Source organism: Filicampus tigris, chromosome 5 (assembly GCF_054856515.1).
Source record: "Filicampus tigris isolate MCC_2025a chromosome 5, RoL_Ftig_1.0, whole genome shotgun sequence".
NCBI lineage: Eukaryota > Metazoa > Chordata > Actinopteri > Syngnathiformes > Syngnathidae > Filicampus > Filicampus tigris.
In genome coordinates this window covers 27,930,642-27,953,575 of record NC_141221.1, presented here as the reverse complement: position 1 = coordinate 27,953,575, position 22,934 = coordinate 27,930,642, and the positions used below count along the sequence as shown (strand labels likewise).

The window sequence follows — 22,934 nt, the reverse complement described above, 5'->3', positions numbered from 1 at the left end:
TGTCTATTGCTATACATATTAATACTGTATTGAATTATCGCCCAACCCTATGGGGCGCTATTGAGATGGATTTTTTTTCAAATAGCTCAAGAACATAATGATTTTTATGGAAGACTTGATGTGTGTGCAAAGAGTTTTCGCCCATGTATGGTGCCTCAAAAACAGCACAATCTTTTCTTTGTATACAGCGCATCGCCACGGCAACAGCGTACGCCAAAATAAAAAGATTTCACTAACTTTTCATCGTAAACATCTTTAGATTAAGCCACCTATGTCAAAGTCAAGGCTCGCGGGCCGGATGTGGCCGCGAGAAGGTTTTCTACGGCCCCTGGGATGATATTGCTTTATTATTAGATCCGGCCCGCAGCAAGCCGCTGTGGGTAGCAGAAGTGATCGGGTCCTTCGCGCCTGCTGATAACGTCACGCATTAAAATGTATTGTAGCGTCTTCCAAGAACACAGACGTAGTTTAATTATCACATTTTATTAGTCCAACCGGCTACTGTGGGCCGCAGCCGACGCCAATACAGTACGACAACCGTTCAATCAAGCTCTCCTCTTCGTCCTCCGCTACTCTCGCTCGCACGCCCTCCCCTCAAGCAAGCCGTACGATGCATTCATTAACCTCGGAAACAACACAACTTGGCAAGACACAAATTTGACCACAACACAGATAACCCAATTCGTTACACTATTTCTGTAACATATTTCTTTGCATCTATGTTTGCCACCCCCTGGCTGTTGTTATAACGAACATTACTGCTACTTTTGAGGATCGTCCTTCGGTCGTCTACATGCCGACCCAAGACTTCACGTCACTTTTCGTGCCTTTCAGAATCGGATTGTGGCGAAATGTTATTCGGAGTAAAACACGCTTTATTAAGAAATACTTTATTATACTTTTATTATTAGTAATTGTTGGCATTTGATAAATTCATTGAGTTTCGATGTAGGGCTGAGATGTCCCACACTGTGAGCAGGCATTGAACGCTCCTCTAGCGCTAAGTGTTGACAGCGAGAGACGTGCTTTCTTTTCTTTCTCCTCCTTCGACACAGCTAGCTAGTAGTTTGTTCGTGCCAGCAAACTCAGTAGTTGCAGATTTCCCGTGTTTCACCACTGTTGTTGGTGGTGAGTTTAATCATTTAGGTTTGTGTCAGGTAACTGCTGTACATAATAGCCTGGATATGTTCTCGTGAGTGATGTCACGTTGATGATCACTAGTTAGTTATTTCGGTTAGTATGCTTACTATATTCTAATGATGAAACGTGTGAATGTGTATTGTATGCATTTTTGGCTGTTTAATTGCTTAATACAGAGAATTTTAATGTTTAGGCATATTGTTAACTAATGGATATGCATTGGATGATGTTGCTAGGTTATTCTTTGTCTGTGTTGTTGCAGACCACAGTAAATAGACGTGTCAAGTGGAATACGGGCCTGTGTTCTCTGACAGGAGCACCCACATTCATACCTTGCCACTCTAAAATAGTCAGCTTGAGACATCATACCAATCATATGATCCTATCCGTTTCACTTCACATCATGTACAGTTCATACAATCTTGCAGCCCGAGTCAACCAGAAAATTGTTTCCAGTTTGGAAACGGAGAAACGCAAACGTTCCACTGATCTTGTTTCACAAGATGGGCAGCGGCTTCTTCTCGGGTCATAAGCGGAAGTGATGTTCGAGCTGCCTCACAAATGTAGCAGTAATGTACTTTACTTTATTTTTTATCTAGTAACTCCGAACGTAAAAACACAGCAGCCAGGGGGGTGACAAACATAGAGGCAAAGAAATATATTCCAGAAATATGAAGCGTGACATCAGCAGGCGCGAAGGCCTCAATCCAATCTGGACATTTAAAAAAACTTCAATGAACATTCTATCAGTCCTGTCCTTGTCGCAAAATTTTGTATTTGGCCCTCCGTTATAAGCAGATTAAGTTTGAAGGCAATCCGATCTAATAGGTGTTAGTTAAAATATGACCTCGATGAAATGCTCCAAAAAATAGCACAAAAAAAAGAATCCAAAGTAAATTCAAAATGGTGGACTTCCTGTTAGGTTTATCATATGGCCCCAAAAGACTTTAAAATAGCACAAGAACATTTAGGGTTAGGGTTAGGGTTTGATGTGTGTACAAAATTTCATGAGTTTTCACCCGGGTTTAGTCCTTCAAAAACAGCACAATTTTTCTTTGTAAACAGTGCATCGCCACGGCAACAGCGTACCAAAATAAAAAGATTTTAATAACTTTTCATCGTAAACATCTTTAGATTAAACAGGCAAAGTGTGAAGACAACCTGATAAATTCTCTAAGAGGAGTTAGTTAAAATATGACCTCTATGAAATGCCCCAAAAAATAGCAAAAAATTCCATAGTAAATTCAAAATGATGGATTTCCTGTTTTAGCATATGGCCCCAAAAGACTTTTTGTACATCGTGGTCTGTTTCATATGCCTTACAATTTTAGATACATCTTGGTGAAACATACAACCCAGAATGCTTCGTTAAGAAGGAATTATGAAACACAGAAAGATTAATGCTCCACCCTCGTCATATAGTATGCCGAAAACGTAAAGTATTTTTCCCTGTTGTTCTCCTATATGATGGCTCGACCTAAATTTGAAGTCAATCGGGTTAACCGTCGTGGACAAGGGGGCAAAAATATTACCCCTGTTGATGTGCAAACTAATGTGCACTCATAACTCACTTCCTGTACATGTTAGCGTAGTCCTAGTGTCAAAAGATATTTTCTACAGATTATATGTGACATTAAGGGTAGAAAAAGTTTTGAACTGATTTATCTTGATACCATTTTTTATTTTTTTTTATTTTAGAATAGGCTGGCATTTTAACAGACTTTCTAAACCCACTGTAAATGGCAGTTTGTGACTGACAAACTGAGCATGCCTTCTTGTTGCATTCCAACGTATGTGTACGCTGCTTAGTCAATCAAGTTCATTGTTTACTGTTCAGCACTTTTGTAAACCTAGGACTCTCAGTAATTTCTTACTACTTTTTTTCCCAATTGTTTTTATTTTGCAAAAAGAAAAAACAATATCTGCGTAAATGTATACTTGTATATGTATAAATGTATATGCATACACACGCAAATCCATGATTGAAACAGGGAGGGTCTGCTATTAAAGTATTAACCAGATCCAGTACAAACATACAGGAGACATACACATTTTGGCAATGCACAGTCCTCTTAACATTTCCCCTCTCCCCTTTTTTTTCTCCCCCTTCACTTTTTTCCCTTCTACTTAAACGTCAATAACTCAGAAACAAAACAGACTAACAGAAAAACCCACCCTCCCACCTACAAACACTCACTCACTCTCACACATGCACACACATATAAATACATATGGACGGACATATTCCTGTTGTGTCCTTCAACATGGGCTATATAACAAAAAAAGTGAGAAACAACAACTATTTACAAAAGTACCTAAAAAAAAACCCAAATACATTTCATGTACGATTTCCATTTATTTATTCCTACAGTATTCATATTTTTCCAAATTTGTAACAATAACTTCTTATAAACTAAGGTCACTGATGGTGTAGTGGTACACACGCCTGAGTTGTGTGCAGGCAGCGTGGGATCGGTACCCGCTCAGTGACGGTGTCTGTGTGTCCCCTGCGACTGGCTGCCGACCAGTTCAGGGTGTAGTCTGCCTTTCGCCCATTGTCAGCTGGGATAGGCTCCAGCACCTCCCCGCGGCCCTGTACAGGATAAGCGGTTTGGAAGATGACACATGACACATGACACTTCTTATAAACTAATGAAGAAAATATTAATTGCCATCCCATAGGGTATTTCATTTGTTTCACATTTTGAAGTAAACAAATCTCTGGTGTAAATACAAATAGTTGCTTACTGATATTACAGAACCATCTCTCAATATCAAACCAGGTTTTCTGTACTTTTTCACAATACCAAAAGGAATGAATGAGGGAGTCACCCATACTGCACTTCAAACACGTGGGAGAAGAAGATTAATCGAACATATTGTAGATTCTTGTCATTATTTTATACTGACTCAATCGTAGATTTTCATTAGTTGTGACTGTATAAGTAAGATGTAAACATTATTTCCATCTTATTTTGCCATCAAATCCCTTCAAATCTTTATCCCAACTCTCATAGATTTTACTTGATAATTCCATATTACTTTTGGCATTAAGAAACAACTTACAAAGAAGACTTGTACATCCCTTTTTCTTCTTACTCTGTTCCAAAAGACTCTTTATTGAGGCTGGGACTTTGTTCTCAATATCACAATTTTCTTTGCTCAATTTCTTATTTGCATATATTTAAAACTCTGAATCTTTGAATTTATATATATCATTGAGTGTATCAAATGAGAATATTTTATTTGAACAAATGATATCTGATAACTTTTGTGAAACCACCACTCATCCAAGTTTTTCACATTAAGGTAGTACCCTCAATATTAATAGAGGGATTATTCCAAATCCTAATGTGTGTTGGGATACGAATTTCTACTTCTAATAGCTGCTTGATTTTTTTTCCATACCCTTAAAGTGTTGTCATTAACAAAATTATTCATTTTGATTTTTTCCTGAGAAAACAGTATGGATAGTAAACTGTTAGGTTGTAGTTGGTAATTCTCGATATCGAGCCACAAATCTTTATTGCTATTATTAATAATACGATCAATATAAAACATCTGTAGTGCTGTCTGATTAAATTCCAAATTAGGAAGATTTAACCCTCCTTCTGGTTTTGAATAGAAAAATAATTTCCGTTTTATTCTTGGAGTTTTTCCAGTCCAAATAAAAGAGGAAACTATTGAATCCACTTCCTTAAAAAGGGATTTTGGTGTTAATGGTATACACTGAAACAGATAAACTTAGAAAGCCACATGAGCTTTATTAAGTTTATTCTACCAATTAAATTGAACTTAAAGTGAAGTCAACGCAAACATTTTTTTTTCCAAGAATATGTTCTATACAAGCCCACTCGTTGAAACAGGGCATTCTGATAAATATTACATTTGTGGAGTAAGTGTTTATCCACTTGTTTTTAGCCATCTTTAAGGGCGGCCATTTTGTCTTCCGTCGACTGAAAATTACATCACAACTGCTCATAACCACCAATCACGGCTCAGATTCAGAAAACAGGTCAGCCATGATTGGTCGTTGTGAACAATTGTGACGTCATTTTCAGTCGACAGAAGACAAAATGGCCGCCCCCAGAGATGGCTAAAAACGAGTGCATTTTGCTGCTTAACTTACATTCCACAAACACAAAATTAATCAAAATGCCGTGTTTCAACTGCTGGGAACATATTCTTGAAAAAAATAAGTTTGGGTTGACTTCCACTTTAAGATCATTATAATTAACACTGTTTAAAATCATTTTTCAGTGTTACAAAATTATCCTTATACAACTGTTCTTTATTAATTTCTTACTACTGTCTGTCTGCAATCCAACCAAAGACACGTTGAAATTAGAATAATTCTGAGATGCGTTTTTGTTGTTGTTGTTTTTAGCTTCAGCTCCTTTGCGACAATCATTGGTGGTTCCACATTCTGCTGAGCCCTGCCCCACCAAGAAGGCAGATGTCATTGATTTGACTCTGGATAGCTCCTCCTCCGATGATGACGAAAAAAAGAGCACAGATCCTCCTCTTAAGAAACGCTGTGTTTACATTTCAAAAAATGAGGACATGAATGCAAAGAGGTTTGTTACAACAAAATACTGCCTCTATGAAACTTGACCATATTCTGATATTTTTGATGTAATTGTAATTTTCCACTCATTTCAATTCCCTTCATTATTGTTGATACTAAATAATAAATTCTGGCTCTATCCTTTCAGAGTATTGACCTATCAGCCTTCCAATATACACATGTCAACTGTTCAGGCCTTGGACCCATCATATCTGACCTCTACACTAGCTGATTATGCAGTCCCCTTCCAACCATCCACCTTGGCTACTATCCCCACAGAAATGCAGAGTGAGTCTACTACCTCCGTGCTGTTAGTATTGTACGTGGTGTTAAACTGTAAATAATCTCATTATTTTGTCTCCTTTGTGTAGGCCTGGATTTGTTTTCTTTAATTCAAGCGGATCCACAGGTATGTTAATATCACATGATTTAACTGCAATACAGTACTCATAAATAAATCGTAGACCTCTTGTCTTTTTAAAACAAAAAAATAAAACCCAGTACATTTTGAATGTGACCGCTAAGTATACTACTGCCTTATTTTGCAGTATATTTTGTTATACATGTAGTATATAAAAGTGTGTATGTATGTATGTATATCATCCATCCATCCATCCCTCCCTCCCTCCGTCCGTCCTTCCCCATCCCTCTCTCCCTCTCTCTCTATCTCTCTATATCTCTCTCTATCTATCTCTATCTCTCTATCTCTCCATCTCTCTCTATCTCTCTCTATCTCTATCTCTATTCCTCTATATCTCTCTATCTATATCTCTATCTATCTATATCTCTCTATCTATCTCTAGCTCTCTCTATCTCTCTCTATATCTCTATCTCTCTCAATCTATCTCTATCTCTCTGTCTCTCTATAGCTCTCTCTATATCTCTATCTCTCTATATCTATCTCTATCTTTATCTCTATCTTTCTCTATCTCTATCTCTCTCTATCTCGCTATATCTCTATCTCTCTATCACCATTTCTATCTCTATCTATCTCTATCTCTATATCTATATATATCGATCTATACATATCGATCTATACATATTGAGCTGTCTTTATTTAGACGTCAAAAGTGCTGCTGCTGTTGAGCATCGGTGAAAAAAAGAACCTATACACTTGACACGTCTAAACAAACATGATACGCGGCCAACTTTGGATCAGCTGCACTAGCGTTGCGTTCATTGCCTGCACAATAAGCACTTAATGTGTGGCTGAAAGCCAGCCTCACGTATCGCCACATCCATGTTGCGAGCGTTGTCGGTCACAACAGCGACTCCGTGATTTGGCCTCGGAAGTTTCCGTTCGGTGACAGCTTCTTTTAGGAAATCTGCTCTATTGACCCGTAAAAGAAAATAGATCTCGTGCTATGTATATATATGTATATATATATATATGTATATATATATATGTATAAGGTGAGCCGTCACCTTATCGTGGTGGAGGGGTTTGCGCGCCCCAATGATCCTAGGAGCTACGTTGTCTGGGGCTTTATGCCCCTGGTAGGGTCACCCATGGCAAACAGGTCCTAGGTGAGGGACCAGACTAAGCACGGCTCAAAATGACCCCTTATGATGAGTAAAATTAACGGACCACGTTTTCCCTCGCCCGGACGCGGGTAACCGGGGCCCCCTTCTGGAGCCAGGCCTGGAGGTGGGGCTCGATGGCGAGCGCCTGGTGGCCGGGCCTGCACCCATGGGGCCCGGCCGGGCTCAGCCTGAAAAGGACACGTGGGTCCCCCTTCCCATGGGCTCACCACTGGTGGGAGGGGCCAAAGGGGTCGGGTGCCGTGTGAGCTGGGCGGCGGCAGAAGACAGGGACCTTGGCGGTCCGATCCCCGGCAGCAAAAACTAGCTTGGGACATGGAATGTCACCTCTCTGGCAGGGAAGGAGCCTGGGCTGGTGTGTGAGGCTGAGAGGTTCCGATTAGATATAGTCGGGCTCACCTCCACGCACAGCCTGGGTTCTGGTCCCAGTCCTCTCGAGAGGGGTTGGACACTCTTCCACTCTGGAGTTGCCCAGGGTGAGAGGCGCCGAGCAGGTGTGGGCATACTTATTGCCCCCCGGCTTGGCGCCTGTACATTAGGGTTTACCCCGGTGGACGAGAGGGTAGCCTCCCTCCGCCTGAGGGTGGGGGGACGGGTCCTGACTGTTGTTTGTGCTTATGCACCAAACGGCAGCGCAGAGTACCCACCCTTTTTGGAGTCCTTGGAGGGTGTGCTGGAGGTCGCTCCATCTGGGGACTCCATCGTTCTGCTGGGGGACTTCAATGCTCACGTGGGCAATGACAGTGAGACCTGGAGAGGTGTGATTGGGAGGAACGGCCCCCCCGATCTGAACCCGAGCGGTGTTCGGTTACTGGACTTCTGTGCTCATCACGGATTGTCCATAACGAACACCATGTTCAAGCATAAGGGTGTCCATATGTGCACTTGGCACCAGGATACCCTAGGCTGCAGTTCGATGATCGACTTTGTAGTCGTATCATCGGACTTGCGGCCGCATGTTTTGGACACTCGGGTGAAGAGAGGGGCGGAACTGTCAACTGATCACCATCTGGTGGTGAGTTGGCTCCGATGGTGGGGGAAGATGCCAGTCCGACCTGGCAGATCCAAACGTATTGTGAGGGTTTGCTGGGAACGTCTGGCAGAATCCCCTGTCAGAAGGAGTTTCAACTCCCACCTCCGGCAGAACTTTTCCCACGTCCCGGGGGAGGCGGGGGACATCGAGTCCGAGTGGACCATGTTTCGTGCCTCCATTGTTGAGGCGGCCGATCGGAGCTGTGGCCGCAAGGTGGTCGGTGCCTGTCGTGGCGGCAATCCCCGAACCCGCTGGTGGACACCAGCGGTAAGGGATGCTGTCCATCTGAAGAAGGAGTCCTATCGGGCCTTTTTGGCCTGCGGTACACCGGAGGCAGCTGACGGGTACCGGCTGGCCAAGAGGAATGCAGCTCTGGCGGTTGCTGAGGCAAAAACCCGGGTGTGGGAGGAGTTCGGGGAGGCCATGGAAAATGACTTCCAGATGGCTTCGAGGAAATTCTGGTCCACCATCCGACGTCTCAGGAGGGGGAAGCAGTGCACCATTAACACTGTTTATAGTGGAGATGGGGTGCTGCTGACCTCAACTCGGGATGTTGTGGGTCGGTGGGGAGAGTACTTCGAAGACCTCCTCAATTCCACCGACACGCCTTCCACTGAGGAAGCAGAGCCTGGAGACTCTGAGGTGGGCTCTCCTATCTCTGGGGTTGAAGTAACCGAGGTAGTCAAAAAGCTCCTCGGTGGCAAAGCCCCGGGGGTGGATGAGATCCGCCCGGAGTTCATAAAGGCTCTGGATGTTGAGGGGCTATCATGGTTGACACGTCTCTTCAAGATCGCGTGGACATCGGGGACAGTGCCTCTGGATTGGCAGACCGGGGTGGTGGTCCCCCTTTTTAAGAAGGGGGACCGGAGGGTGTGCTCCAATTACAGAGGGATCACACTCCTCAGCCTCCCCGGCAAGGTCTATTCAGGGGTGCTGGAGAGGAGGGTCCGTCGGAAGGTCGAATCCCGGATTCAGGAGGAGCAATGTGGTTTTCGTCCTGGCCGTGGAACAGTGGACCAGCTCTACACCCTCAGCAGGGTCCTCGAGGGTGCATGGGAGTTTGCCCAACCGGTCTACATGTGTTTTGTGGACTTGGAGAAGGCGTTCGACCGTGTCCCTCGGGGAGTTCTGTGGGGGGTGCTTCGAGAGTACGGGGTACCGAGCCCCCTGATAAGGGCTGTCCGGTCCCTGTACCACCGATGCCAGAGTTTGGTCCGAATTGCCGGCAGTAAGTCGGATTCGTTTCCTGTGAGGGTTGGACTCCGCCAAGGCTGCCTTTGTCACCGATTCTGTTCATAACCTTTATGGACAGAATTTCTAGGCGCAGCCGAGGTGTCGAGGGGGTCCGGTTTGGTGGCCTCAGTATTGCATCTCTGCTTTTTGCAGATGATGTGGTACTGTTGGCTTCTTCAAGCCGCGATCTCCAACTCTCGCTGGAGCGGTTCGCAGCCGAGTGTGAAACGGTCGGAATGAAGATCAGCACCTCCAAATCTGAGACCATGGTACTCAGTCGGAAAAGGGTGGCGTGCCCTCTCCGGGTCGGGGATGGGATTCTGCCCCAAGTGGAGGAGTTCAAGTATCTTGGGGTCTTGTTCACGAGTGAGGGTAAGATGGAACGGGAGATCGACAGGCGGATCGGTGCAGTGTCTGCTGTGATGCGGACCCTGTATCGGTCTGTCGTGGTGAAGAAGGAGCTTAGCCGAAAGGCGAAGCTCTCAATTTACCGGTCGATCTACGTTCCTACTCTCACCTATGGTCATGAGCTGTGGGTCATGACCGAAAGAACAAGATCTCGGATACAAGCGGCCGAAATGGGTTTCCTTCGCAGGGTGTCCGGGCTCTCCCTTAGAGATAGGGTGAGAAGTTCGGCCATCCGGGAGGGACTCAGAGTCGAGCCGCTGCTCCTCTGCGTCGAGAGGAGCCAGTTGAGGTGGCTCGGGCATCTGATTAGGATGCCTCCTGGACACCTCCCTGGTGAGGTGTTCCGGGCATGTCCCACCGGCAGGAGACCCCGAGGACGACCCAGAACACGCTGGAGAGACTATGTCTCCGGGCTTGCCTGGGAACGCCTTGGGATCCTTCCGGAAGAGCTGGAGGATGTTGCTGGGGAGAGGGAAGTCTGGGCTTCCCTGCTGAAGCTGCTGCCTCCGCGACCCGACTTCGGATAAGCGGGAGATAATGGATGGATGGATATATATATATATATATATATATATATATATATATATATATATATATATATATATATATATATATGTATATGTATATATGTATATATATATATATATATATGTATATGTATATATGTATATATATATATATATATATGTATATGTATATATGTATATATATATATATATATATATGTATATGTATATATGTATATGTATATATATATATATATGTATATGTATATATGTATATGTATATATGTATATGTATATATATATATATATATATATATATATATATATATACACACACACACACATATATATACTGTATGATGACTTTGGAGTGGCCTAGTCAAAGTCCTGATCTGAATCCTATTGAGATGCTGCGGCATGAACTTAAAAAGGACATTCATGCTTGAAAGCCCTCCAATGTGGCTGAATTACAACAATTCTGCAAAAGTGAGTGGGCCAAAATTCCCCCACAGCGCTGTGAAAGACTCATTGCAAGTTATCGCAAATGCTTGATTGCAGTTTTTGCTGCTAAGGGTGGCCCAACCAGTTATTAGGTTTAGGGGGCAAACACACAGGGCCTTGAAGGTTTGGATTTTGTGTTACCTTTAATAATAAAAACAAACTGCATTTAGTCTTTACTTGTTTTATCTTTGACAAATATTTGAATTATTTTGATAATCTGAAACATTTAAGTGTGACATACATGCAAAAAATAAGAAATCAGGAAGGGGGCAAACACTTTTCACACCACTGTATATATACATATATATAAATAAATATATATATATATATGTATATATATGTATGTATATATACATATATATAAGTGCTGTCAAATTTACCACGTTAACGGGCGGTAATTAAATTTCATAATTGATCGTGTCAAAATATTTGACGCATTTAACGCATGCGCAGAATGACCGCCGATGCATAATTCCACTCAGAAGTGCACAGTGAGCAGCAGAGCGGACGCCTGTCGCCCACGGGAGTATAAAGAAGCATTTCGAAACAAGAGGGCCGCTTTAAATCTCAGAAATGTGAATGAATTGATTAGGCTTGGCGACTGAGGATGAGTTGAGAAGACGGCTGTCTTGTTTTTTGTTAATAAAGTCACTTTAAAGGAGGAACACACGACACACTGATACCAACGACATCATGGCACAGCATTATGAGTAGGGATGTGCGCGACTAGTCATTTAACCGTTTAACTGTCTACGATTGATTAAACGTTTAGTGTTTTACTAGTCTGTTAAACGCTGATTAAGAATCACGCATCTTGTTCCACACGCCTCTGCCTCTATCAACAAGCTGAGCACCAAGAGAGAGAATTACTCCCCCCGCCACCCCGCCCGCACGCACACATAGTAGGGGGCGGGGACACTAAGTTTGAGGAAGAAAAGTAAATTCTGAAGATGTCGAAGCTACCACGAAAAACAACGGCACCGTTTGGCAGTATTTTGATGCAACAGATGACAAGGTCGTCTGTAGGCTTTGTAAGCATAAACTCGCTTACAACCACTCTCCCGGGGTGACGAGAAACCACATCCAAAGTAAATCTTGCTCAGACGAGCATGAGAGCATTTATTCCAGCCAGGCGCTACGATGCTCACAGCACAGCAAAGATTACCCGACTCATTTGTAAAATCACGCAATATGCTGCCGCTTTCTTTTGTTGAGGACTGACGGTTCGAAAAATTAATGCTGTATATCGGGTCTGAGTACGTGGTGCCATGTCGCAAAACAATAACGCCTCAACTCGAGAGTACCCATAACCAAATGAAAGATGAGATACTACGAGCGTTTGAGCGGGTCAGCTATGTGGCCAATGCTATAACTACAGACGGATGGACGTCCATAGCCACCGAATCTTACATGACTATGACGTGTATCACGTATGTCGACAAAGGACATCTCCGCAGCTGTGTGCGTCATGCACCTTGGAGGAAAGACACACAGCTAAAAACCTGGCTGCTCTCCTGCGGAGTGTGATGGGTACGTGGGCACTAGAAAATAAAGCCGTCGCCTGTGTGCATGATAATGCACCTAACACGTGCCGAATGAGACCCTGCTGTACTGGGAGTCGGTACCATTACTCATTACATTATTCATAATAAATGCCATGCTTTGCATTGGCAAATGTATCAGAAATGTATTTCTCTTTCAATTGTTCACTTTTATTCAGTCAGTTGTTGTTACATCAATAGAATTTAAATTAACAAACTGTCCTTAATGTTTGGGCTGAAATAGCCCCTACTGTAAATACATAAAACATTTGCATTTTACACTTAAATTTCAAGTTTTCTTGCTTATAGACTAGTCGCAAATAAAATTTGAGACTAGTCGGCGGGCAAATTAGTCAAAATTCCCATCCCTAATTATGAGCTAATCACATTCAGGTGCACTTCATGGACCACTCGGAAAACATAAACTTTAGGAATATAAAGATGCATTTCGAAAGAAGATGACAGCTTTAAATCACAGAAATGTGAATAAATTGGTTTGCCTCAGCGACTGAGGATGAGTAGAGAAGACGGCTGTCTTGTTTTGTATTAATAAAGTCACTTTAAAGGAGGAACACACGACGCGCTGATACCACTACAGCATAGCACAGCATAACATATGAGGCAATCATGTCCCTGTGCACTTGAGGGACCACTCGGAAAACATAAATTCTAAGAATATTACAAGGGCCACATATAAATTTTCAGCTCATGAGGATTTGTTGTTGTAATAAAAAACATTACATATGAACAGTATGTTGAATGGGTATATCCATCTTGGGTCTTTTATCTTTCCATTCCAACAACAATTTACAGAAAAATATTGCATATTTTGGAGATAGTTCGATTAATTACGATCAATTATTTTCTTAAGCTGTGTGTAACTCAATAATTATATATATATATATATATATATATATATATATATATATATATATATATATATATATATATATATATATATATATATATATATATATATATATATATATATATATGTGTATATATGTATGTATGTATATGTGTATATATGTATGTATGTATATATGTATGTATGTATATGTGTATATGTATATGTGTATATATGTATATGTGTATATATGTATATGCGTATATATGTATATGTATATATATATATGTAAAGTTGTTCTTCTTGCTCAGCATTACAGGCCTCAGATGTTTCTGGAAAACCTGACAAGTACCATGCAGTGTGTCACTTCTGCAAGCACGAGCTCCGCCCTGGTTTTGTCATCCAGTCGCCACTACGAAACAAACTCCCACGCAGCTGGCTCCATCCATGAAACCCGGGATGCCACAGGAGGAAGAAGCACTGGTGGAGGAGGAACTGACAACAATATATCTGATATTATTTCACTCGATTGAGATTGAGCCAAATTTTACTGGACTTTTGATTCAGTGCCTCTTTCTTAGGGCATTTTTTTTAATTCTAAAGGTAATGTACTCAAAAACAGTTGAACTTTGTTGGTCCTGAAAATATTTTTCCATTAGTTTTTCTGCCTTAAAAACAAAACTTCATAATTCTATTTTCTGTCAAAAGTGACAAAACAACAGCCACAACAACTGAGGACATGAATATTTTACTACTGTAATTTATTGTTCTCTTGAAATAATTATTTCAGACAGGACATATTTCTGTACCAGACAAATAAATGATTGTCTCATCTGACTTGTACATTATAGGGTAAAGGTGAACCTTTTCAAGATGTTCAACTTCCCCGTTATTTTTTTAAGGCTCTATGGTTGGCAGAAATGCCATTTACAAGCCACGTGAGCTCTAAAATAATTTGTTTGTGACGACCCCTATGGATTGCCAGTGTTCCAAAATCATATTCTGGGGTCACACATTGGAATTAAGTGTGAGGAAGAATGTGGCTCATTGTTTTAATTACACTTCTTACTGTGCAATATAAAAGGGGGTCTACTTGGGACTTTCAATAGAACTAAATGTAATTTAAACACTCACTCATTTTACACTCACACATCATGTAGAAATCATCCAAATGGAGCCCTCATTGGTATCACACGTACTCACACAGACTCAAAATATTGTCAATTTAATTCAGGAATGCACAGCTATTAAACCACATTCATATTGTGATGTCTTGCTGTAATTATCCATGGGAGACCCTGCAAAGTGAATTTGACATTTGATTCAAAATACAGGAAGTCCTCGAATTACGACGTACAATGTTTCAACTTTACGACGCCCGTGCCTCCTCCACCATTTTGGCACCAGCACCATAGTGACTACGTTTACATGCAGTCAATATTCAGGTTAAGGTCAAAATTCCAATTTCTGAAACATTCTGAATAACCCATCCATGATTGAGCGGACAGAGTTGCTCCCGTACCCCTGCTTGTGTATTTGCAGTGGTTTGTGCGCCAAACAACGTACTTCCGCATACAAGCACTTCCTGTACTACAAAGACCAGCATTCCTTGCGGTTGAGTGTCTCGATCGTGTCTGTGTGCGGCGACAGTATCTTAGCCTTTTTCGCCCTCCTCTCCTCCGTCTCCATCCACCTCTCAGCAGTAATGCTAAGTACAGCATCTTATGCTTTTTATCTTAATGTATTTTCGTTTTTTCATACAAAGTATTTTGACGTAAATTTAGATTTTAACGGTGAAATCCAACATACGAAATCCAACATACGAAATCCAACATACGCAGAAATTCATGTTACATCGCCAGTGTAGGAACGGAACTCGTTCATAAATTAAGGACTTCCTGTATACATGTTCGAAGAGAATTGGTGAAAACGTGCAAAGACTAAGAACTACTGTATGTAGTACACAACTGTAGATAGATATAGCGTCAAACTGTTATTCACCATTTTAGTTTTCCTGAATATCTTTCTTTATTTTGGGGGGCGGGCTAATGGGGCTAATGTCGCCGAGTGCTGCCCTTGGACGCCTGGCCTTTTCCCCACTATGAACTCCAACTTGAGTTTCCATTCACAGCGGTTAACACTAGAAGCAGCGAAGGTTTGCAGGTGTGTGCACGTAGCGAATGTTGTTTTTTTCGTCAGGGTTCGTTCAAGGTTGCAAAGACGTTTGCCAGACATTGCAACAAAATGGTTTTATTTACAGCCCTGATGTACTGACACTGAGCGTCAGGACCAAAACTCACATTAAGCTGGTGAAAAAAACCCAAAACATTTTAACTATTGTTAAGCAAATATATTTTTTAAGTTCAGTGAAATAGTCCTGTCCTTAATTGGACAGCTGGCTGCACAATCCACTTTTAATAACTTTGACAAAACAGATTGTCACGTGTTATGATTGCCAATCTTTGTTGGACTTTGGGTGCACCGTTGAAGGTTTGGGTGCGCCGTTGGAGGTTTGGGTGCATTTGAGCTTGGTTGGGAGAAGACGTTGCTTGCTGACATCTCGGCGGACTTCTTCCGTCCATGCGTTTTCACCACGGCGGAAGCATGCGCCGGCAAACGTGGTGACCATCTAGCGAAGTTAAAATGGGAGCTAAAATACGCTTTGTCACCTGCTCATTCCCAAACGCACGGATGTACTCCGTTGTGGCACATTTGAGACCCCGTTGACTTCCGCTTGCCAACCAATTGTCGGCTGTCCCGGGGAGCTTCGGATGTGCTGTCGTCTACGCGTCCTCGGGCCTCTGCCATCTGCCTGGCAGAGACTTGGACAGGTCCCGGTGAGTGCAGTGCGATGCTCCAACTATTACCGCTTGCATGCTCTTAGTTGGACGCTCCGAGAACTTCAGGTCATGGTGGAGGAACGACGACTGTTTTTAAAAATTATTTTGAATGTAAAGCTCTGCCACATTGATCACATGCTTTAAAGGCACTTTCTTTGAAGTTGGCAGGGCTGTTCCTGTGCCCTGCGCTGTCATTTACCGTCCTTTCAAATTCAACAAGGAGTTTCTGAATGACTTTTCAAATCTCCTTTCCGAAACTAAGCTGGTATGATTACGCCCTGTTTATGGGGGATTTTAATGTTCATTTGTGCTGTCCTGAGAAAACATTATCAAGGGACTTTTTAGGACTCTTTGAATTTAGTGTAGTGCGTCGGCCCCACTCACAAACCGGGACATACTTTTAGATCTTGTCTTCAGTCTCAAATGAAGTGTTGGACAATGTGATTTATGATCACACGACTGCCGAATGTGCTCAACAGACTGAGGGAGTATAGCCTGAAATTGTCCCTGACAAGTGTCGGTTCTTTCAGACGTACTTAGGTCATGTTTTATCTGAAAGAGGAATCCATACAGACCCTGACAAGATTGCCGCCCATAAAACCTGGTCAAAACTAAACAACATGAAAGAGCTGAGATCCTTCTTGGGGTTCTGCGGTTATTGCAGCCGGTTCATAAAAGACTACTCAAACATTGTGAGACCCCTTGATGCACTCACTGCTGGATACATGCCACTCCGGAAGCACATCAACTCTAAAATGAACACAGAAGTATTACAATGACATGGATGTTTTAGGAGACAGATGGACGATAGAATGTCAAGAAGGATTTGAAACTGTCATTGGAAAGTTGACACTGTCCCAGTCTTGGGCTCTGCAAATTCCATCCATCCATCCATCCAGCCAGCCATCCATCCAACCACCCACCCACCGCTTATCTGAGGTCGGGTTGCTGAGGCAGCTGCTTCAGCAGGGAAGCCTAGACTTCCCTCTCCTCAGCCACGTCTTCCAGCTCTTTCAGAGGGATCCCAAGGCGTTCCCAGCCGGGAGACATAGTCTCCCCTGTGTGTCCTGGGTCGTCCCCGTAACCCTAACCCGCGGAGCTTTGACTGTGCTGCCGTCCACATGTCCTCGAACGCGGCGTGTATGAGATACGCGCACCTGCTGCTGCTCCCACAAGGATAGCGTTGTTGGATGCCTGGTCGTTGATGAACAAATCGTTTATTCTGAGGGAGCTATTTCTTTCCAATGACTTAGGTTTCCTCTGCCTGGCGGAGACTTGGACTTGGACTTGGACTGGCACCGGTGAGTGCAGTGCAATGCTTGAACTATTACCACCTGCATGTTCTTACTTGGACGCTCCGAGAACTTCAGGTCATGGTGGAGGAATGGCGAATGTTTTTAAAAACTATTTTAAATGTAAACAGAGTATAGTCGCCACATCGTTCACCAGCTTTGAGGGCACTTTTTTTTAAGTTGTCAGTGCCATCCCTGTGCTCTGCGCTGTCATATACCATCCTCCCAAATCCAACAAGATGTTTCTGAATGATTTTTCGAATATTCTTGCCGAAATCATTATGTTCTATGATCGCTTCCTGTTTATGGGGGACTTTAATATTCATGTGTGCTGTCCTGAAAAACCGCTGGCAAAGCACTTCTTAAAACTCATTGACTCTTTCAATTTGGTGCAGTGCGTGTCTGGCTCCACTCACAAACAAAGACACACTTTGGACCTTGTCCTTTCTTACTTCTGATATATCAGTCTCAAATTTGAAAGTGTTGGACAATGTGCTTTCTGATCAAATGACTGTGCTCTTTGATGTAATGTGTGCTGTCAGAGCTACTGCTAGAAAGGGCGAGCGCCGCACACTGCTCGTCGGTTCTCTGATGCTTTTGACCTTCTTTGTATTCCCTCTTCAAACACAGAGGAACTCAGCACTTGGCTTCATTAATCCTGCCTTAACATTTTGGACTCTGTGGCTCCATAAAAAAATATGTGGCTAAAAGTTAGACCGGAGCCATGGTTTAATGAGAATACATGTGCAGCTAAACAGGAATGATGCAGAGCTGAACACAGGTGGCAGAGAGACAGGTCTCTTATTAAGTCCTAAAGGACTGCTGGCGTCGTTACCAAAGAAAGGTGAAGGAGTCCAAGAGGCAAATCGCCATGATCCACATGCTCTATTTAAAGCAATTGATTTTAAGTCAGTCAGTCGATTTGCACGGACTCATCCCCTGAAATGTGCGATAGATTTTTGCAGTTTTTCGTTGACATGATTGCTGCAGCCAGGGCTCTCATTTCGAACGCCACATTTGACCGCTCTTTCCACGTTTATTGTTCCACAGTGTTCGATTCCTTTGAAGCGGTTTCCTTGGCATTTTTGGAGGATACGGTTTACCATACTCAGCCATCTGGATCCCCCTTTTGACTCCGTTTCGCCTCACTTCTTTAAGGAGAGTCTCCCGAGTATTGGTGAATCGGTTTTGGCCACTATTAACAGCAGCCTGTCTTCTGGTGTAGTCCCCCAACATTTTAAACCTGCTGTAGTGAAACCCCTGCTTAAAAGGACGCTTGGATGAGCTCAACATTGGCACTTATATAATAGGTGTGCATGTAAAAATGACATCAATAATAAAATGCCCCCCGCCCCCCCAAAAAAAAGACTCTATAGTGATTTAAGGGCTTTTATTGTGATTAGTTTTACGACAAATTGGCCCACCCCCTTTTGGAGCTCGGCTTGTTATTTTTTTGGTCACAGTGGGACCTACGTCACAGGAGGGAGGCAAGCATGGTAATATTGCTCGCTTTGTCAGTTCTGTTGTCTAAAAAAATGACCGATTGCCACCAAAATGCAAATGCACATTACAACTCTTGTCCACTTCAACCTGTGAAAGTATAAAAGTGTTCTGCACAACAGTTTGGATCTATTGACATAACACGCGATTTCATCATTATCACCTCCACAAAATCAAAAATACAGTGGCGATTGCTTCTCCACTTACACAGGCTAAAGCGGACAAGAGCATGAGTCCCACTTTGCCCCTCTATCATATGGTGTTCCACAGGGTTCTATTTTGGTGCCCTTGCTGTTCTCATTGTATTTGCTGCCCCTGGGTTCCATCCTTCGAAAACATGGTATTTCCTTCCACTGCTATGCGGATGACTGTCAAATCTGTGTCCCGCTGAGCAAAGAAGACACTTTTCTCCTGACCAATTTTATCCTATCTAGAGGCCGGATGTCACTAAATTTGTAAAATTTCGACGAAAAGAAAACAGAAGTAATCGTGTTCGGTCCCATTGGCTCTTCTATATCCCACCCTGTTGACCTGGGCCCTAGGTTTGGGCATCATTTGAATATGGACGATTCTGGCTCTGATTCCGGTTCTTTGATTCTTTGATCCCCCCCCCCCAAAAAAAGGAGTTATTTTTGACAAATCACATGAACTCCTGTGTTCTTTAATTTCATGAACTTTTGACTGTTCGTGAACTTTACCATGAATTACTCAAAGGGCTGTTTTTAACCAGGATATTGATTTTTAATACAATTTTGTATTATTATTTAGTATTATTTTCACAAGAGCTTTATTTTTGAGAAGTTCAAGACAATACAGTAATGCAGCTGTTCCCGATAGCATGCTACTGAATATCAGGCTAACCTCGTCTTTCTTGAGAAAGAATACAGTCTATGTAACTATATGCTGTATATGTATATGTACAGTATGTATGTACAGTATGCTGCAGCTGTGTATGCTATAAGCGAAATATTAGCTGGATATGTGTATTTGTGTGTTGAACTTGTTGGCATTAGACATACTTGATTTTGGGCCATGAACTGCATCGCGTCAGTCCTAAGGCGTCAGCCGAATGAGCCATCCGGGCCAGCCCGGGCAGGATCACCGACCCCGCAAAAGGCGACTGCTGCCACTGCGGTGTCCCAGCAGCCGCAGCTGTGAAGATCCATGGGGCCCGGCGCACCCCCAGAGTCGCCACCGCCGCGGTCCATGCTTGCCAGCCAGCACGAAGCAGACGAAGGGAATGTCCGAGAGGAGCACGGCAGCTCGAGTGGGGGCAAGCTACCGTGCTATTGCGACACAGCTTCGGCAGGAGGAGGGGCTGTGCTGTGCGCACACTTTAAAATAAAAAAAAATCTGTCTTACTTCTTGCTTCAGCGGCTAACTAGGAATCAAAACTTCAATCAAAACCGACGTTCTAAAGTCTGAAAGGTTGCAGGAGAACTGGAATGATGGTCCCAATTCCACTCGATTCCCGTTTCTCGATGCCCAACCCTACTGAGCCCCCTGGCTTTTTATCTAAAGCCAACAGTCTCAAACTTGGATTTTAAATTGAACAGCGATCTTAAATTGGACCCGCAAATCAGCATTGTTGTAAGGTCAAGCTTCTTTCATCTTAGACAGCTGGCTAAGGTAAAGCCCCTCCTTTCTCATCAGCACTTAGAAACAATTAATCCATGCCTTTGTTACATCTCAGATAGATTACTGTAATGCACTTTATTTTGGAGTTAGACAGTCCTCTCTCAAATGTCTTCAGTTGGTCGAAAATGCTGCTGTTCGCCTCCTAACTGGAGCTCGGAGGATGGAGCACATGATACCAATTCTGGCCTCTCTTCACTACCTCCCAGTGCATTTTAGGGTTCATTTCAAGACGAGACCCCAGACTGAACTCCCGCACAATACGCACTTTACACCGAGATGACCGCCCTGGACCACCTACCTCAGCAGGTCTGACTTCTGCAAACAGCAGCTGGTCCAGAAACATGTATGAATGGATTCATTCATGCGCGCGTTTGCTCTTAATAGACATAGGCTAAATGTAAAAGAAAAGCATTTTTATACTGTCTAGTTGAGCTTACTGTAATTATTTTTATGATGTGTTGATTTTGTTTATACAACAGTTCATACACAATTGTTAAATGTCAAAATAAAATCAAATTTTGCGGTTGGCATGGTGTTTTGAAGGGTGATTTGGCACTCCAAACAAACATCTTTTACTGTATGACTAGTATTGATCAGGCAATTTCTTCTAACAATTCAATATTATTCAAAAACTAAAAAAAGGATATTACACACATATACCCTATATATAGTGATTGTATATATATTTATATATTATATAGTGTGTATATATGTATAATATATAATATTTTATATATATAGTAGGTTATATATATATTATATATATATAACATATATAATATACAAATATATATTATATTTTATATATATATTATGTTAAATATATAGAATAAGTATATATATATATATATATATATATATTAGAGGTGGGCGATATATATCGATATCGTGAATCTTGCGTTCACGATGTGTAATTTTACGTTATCGAGTTTTAATACTGGGCGGCGCTGGTTGACTGGCCTCACAGTTCAGAGGTTGTGGGTTCGATCCCGGCTCCGCCCTCCCTGTGTGGAGTTTGCCTATGTTCGCCCTGTGCCTGCGTGGGTTTTCTCTGGGTACTCCGGTTTCCTCCCACATTCCAAAAACATGCTTCGTAGGTGGATTGGACACTCTAAATTGCCCCTAGGTGTGATTGTCAGTGTGTGTGATTGTTTGTCTCTGTGTACCCTGCGATTGGCTGGCAAACAATTCAGGGTGTCCCCCCGCCTACTGCCCGAAGACAGCTGGGATAGGCTCCAGCACGCCCGCGACCCTTGTGAGGACAAGCGGTATAGATAATGGATGGATGGATGGGGTTTTAATACTGCCTCTGACTCGAGTCAGTCGACGGCCACCAAGTATGAGGAAATACTGAAAAATCAAGTGTGCATTGACTGCAGAGGAGGAGGAAGTGATTATCATTCGCCGAATCAGCGGGCAGAACCCGGTCACGTGACACTGTCCGCATTCTAGCTGAGCTGTGTTTCCTCCTCATTCGTTGAGGAGTTACTAGCAGGGCTTCTTAGCCAGGCGCGAGTGCGCTTCGTCCGTAGTCTTTAAATGGTTTGGAGTTGAAAGACGTCGGTGGGGATAACATTGTTCGATGTGCCAAAACGGTCACCGTAAAGCAGTGATGGCAAAATGAAGGCCCATAAAGCAGGCAAGCCCTGCAGGGAAATACTTCACACACACGTAGGGGCTTCAAGATGATTCATTTCCTCGACTACGCCATCATGCGGACAGAAAAATGTATAACATGCTTGGTGCTGGCAATAAAACGGTGGAGTGTAAATCATGCTCCGAATACAAGAAATATTATTTGAAGAGTGTTTTAACATTGATTGTTCTGTGTTACTTTGTTTGTGTTTGTGCTTATGCAACAAGTGAAAATGTGAAATAAGGAGGTAAAATAAAGTGTTTCTTCATTTTTCTCTCTGTTGCATTTCTCTGTCTGTTGCTTGTTTCATCTGCATTTTCACTTTTGAAGCAGCATTAATGCGCTGCACTTTTCTTGGCCTTATTGCACTTAAGTTTAAGTGGACTGTTATGTTTTATTTGTTGATGGTTATTCATACATTGTTAGTAAGTTAATACATTTTTCAAATGTTATCTTTATTTGAATAAATAACACTTGTTACTGTAAAAAAAAAAGAAAGCCGCACCTGACAAATATATCAAATTCTAAAAAACTAAAACTAAGCATTTTCCCCAACACTAAAACTAATAAAAACTAACAAATCTATTCTAAAAACTAATTCAAACTAACTGAATTAGAAATAGAAAGTCAAAACGAAATAAAAACCAAACTAAATTGAAAAATCCAAAACTATAATAACCCTGGTGTATATACATTTGATAATATATATA

At 42.4% G+C, this 22,934-nt stretch overlaps 1 protein-coding gene across 3 annotated transcripts in view; it reads left to right on the top strand.

The window, feature by feature from the left end:
* pias2 (protein inhibitor of activated STAT, 2) overlaps positions 1-14,155 on the top strand; it is a 107,966-nt gene extending 93,811 nt beyond the window's left edge. For all 3 annotated transcript variants that reach the window (XM_086031353.1, XM_086031352.1, XM_086031354.1), the window contains 4 exons: positions 5,528-5,717; positions 5,856-5,995; positions 6,079-6,116; positions 13,630-14,155. In XM_086031353.1, coding sequence (XP_085887479.1) covers positions 5,528-5,717; positions 5,856-5,995; positions 6,079-6,116; positions 13,630-13,851 — 590 coding nt within the window. In that variant the 3' untranslated portion in view covers positions 13,852-14,155. The remainder of the gene's footprint in view (positions 1-5,527; positions 5,718-5,855; positions 5,996-6,078; positions 6,117-13,629) is intronic.
* The last annotated feature ends 8,779 nt before the right edge of the window (positions 14,156-22,934 follow it).